General features: G+C 54.6%; 1 protein-coding gene across 1 annotated transcript in view; it reads left to right on the top strand.

Moving 5' to 3' along the window:
- Window positions 1-1,887, top strand: part of AGO2 (argonaute RISC catalytic component 2) — a 99,034-nt gene that overhangs the window by 95,943 nt on the left and 1,204 nt on the right. The window contains exons 17-18 of the mRNA XM_077749959.1: window positions 957-1,058; window positions 1,666-1,865. Coding sequence (XP_077606085.1) covers window positions 957-1,058; window positions 1,666-1,865 — 302 coding nt within the window. The remainder of the gene's footprint in view (window positions 1-956; window positions 1,059-1,665; window positions 1,866-1,887) is intronic.

The following is a 1,887-nucleotide window of genomic DNA, read 5'->3' as shown; positions in this document are numbered from 1 at the left end:
GTCAGTGGAGCTAATGCACTAAGTAAGCATTTTGCATAGTCCTTGGCACAAGTAAATGCATTATTATGAAGACTCCCCTAGGCTGCCGATGGAGGTGCAGACTGATAGCCAACTTGGGTGCGGTTGGGTAATTCTAGAGATCGGCCCTGGTAAAACCCACCTGCCTGTGGATACGGAGACAAGTATATGAATGTTGACTGCAGTACTGTTTCTGATGTCCACATACTGGCATATTGTACAGCAGTGAATATGAATAAGCTATGTGTATCACGTGAATATATCTCAAAATGGTAAATATTGAGCAAAAACAGCAAGCTACAGGATATATACGATACAGGTATGCGATTTAAAAACCTGTGAAGTAAGAGAGTATGGTGCTAACAGAGAAATATATAGCAAAGTAGTGATAAAGTCTAAATCTTGAGACTGCAGCGTAGACGGGAAGCAGAAGAGAGCGCACGGGTGCGTTGGGCTTGGGCTGCAGAGGGAGCGAGAGAGAGAATCCCAAGCAGGGCTTGAACTCCACAAACTGCAAGATCGTGACCTGAGTCACCCAGACGCCCCCTGCCTTGAATACAACGTGTGTGTTTGTGTGTGTGTGTGTGTGGATGCTGACTTGTCCAGTGTCCATCACACACACTTGTAGATTCATAATAATGAAGAGCTCTTTGAGCATCACACGCAGATTTTCCAGCAAAGGGAAGACACTGTCTCCCGCCTGGGCCTTTCTGAGGCCTGGGGAAAATGACTCTAGCCTGCCTAGAACAGGAACTATTTCCTTCTGTTGGCTAGTATGTGTTAAATTTTATTTTAATACCATAGCTAATTTAAAGATCAAAGTGGCGCAGCCTGTGGTCAGGAAGGCCCAGCGGCAGAAGGTGGCATGGGCGAGGCTGATTTGCTTGCTTCCCTCTCTTGCCCCTGGACATGTCTGATGGCTTCCTGTGTTACCAAAGGTTGGGAAAAGTGGAAACATTCCAGCAGGCACAACCGTGGACACGAAAATCACCCACCCGACCGAGTTTGACTTCTACCTGTGTAGTCATGCCGGCATCCAGGTGAGGCCACGGTCTCTGTGACATAGTGCGCGTGTCCAGCAAGCACGGGATGAGCCCAGACCCCATGCCGAGCGCTCCACTGGGCGCCGGGGACGTGGTGGGGAAGCAGGGCTGAGTCTCTGGCCTGTCCTCAGGGGAGTTAGTGGTGAACAGGGGAGGGCCGGGACCATGGGGTGCTGGGGAGAAGGACCCACTGGCGTGCTGTGGCCGTGGTCCCCGTTTAGATGAAGTGAGGCCAGGTGCGCCAGTGAGGCCTGAGGGGCGTCCTGTGTGCGTGGGGCCACCGTGGGGAGGGCGCAGGTGACAGAGGTACTGACTCCCAGTACCTCAACTAATTCCTGCCTGGCGGGCTTCAGCCTTGTCCCCTGCCACGCACGTTTGCAGGCCTCACAGAGAGGTCCGTCTCGTGGCCCATCACCTCAGGGCTCCTGGTCTCTGTCGGTGCAGGGACCCACAGTTTTCCGTCACAAAGCGTTCTGGCGCCGTGTCCTCTGAGGGGCCGCGTGCCCCGTGGGGCCAAGGCGTGTCTCCGCAGCCCCCTGGTGTAAGTGACTTCTGGACGCCTCGCTCCCCTGCTCACCCCTCTGACCCTCTGATCTGCTTTTAGGGAACAAGCAGGCCTTCCCACTATCACGTGCTTTGGGATGACAATCGTTTCTCTTCCGACGAGCTGCAGATCCTCACCTACCAGCTGTGTCACACCTACGTGCGCTGCACGCGCTCCGTTTCCATCCCGGCGCCGGCCTACTACGCCCACCTGGTGGCCTTCCGTGCCAGGTACCACCTGGTGGACAAAGAGCATGACAGGTGAGTGCCGGGCCTTCGCCGG

This window comes from Crocuta crocuta, unplaced genomic scaffold (genome assembly GCF_008692635.1).
Source record: "Crocuta crocuta isolate KB4526 unplaced genomic scaffold, BGI_CrCroc_1.0 scaffold119, whole genome shotgun sequence".
NCBI classification, from domain to species: domain Eukaryota; kingdom Metazoa; phylum Chordata; class Mammalia; order Carnivora; family Hyaenidae; genus Crocuta; species Crocuta crocuta.
The sequence above is the reverse complement of the archived record's forward strand: the minus strand, read 5'-3'. Positions and strand labels throughout refer to the sequence as shown.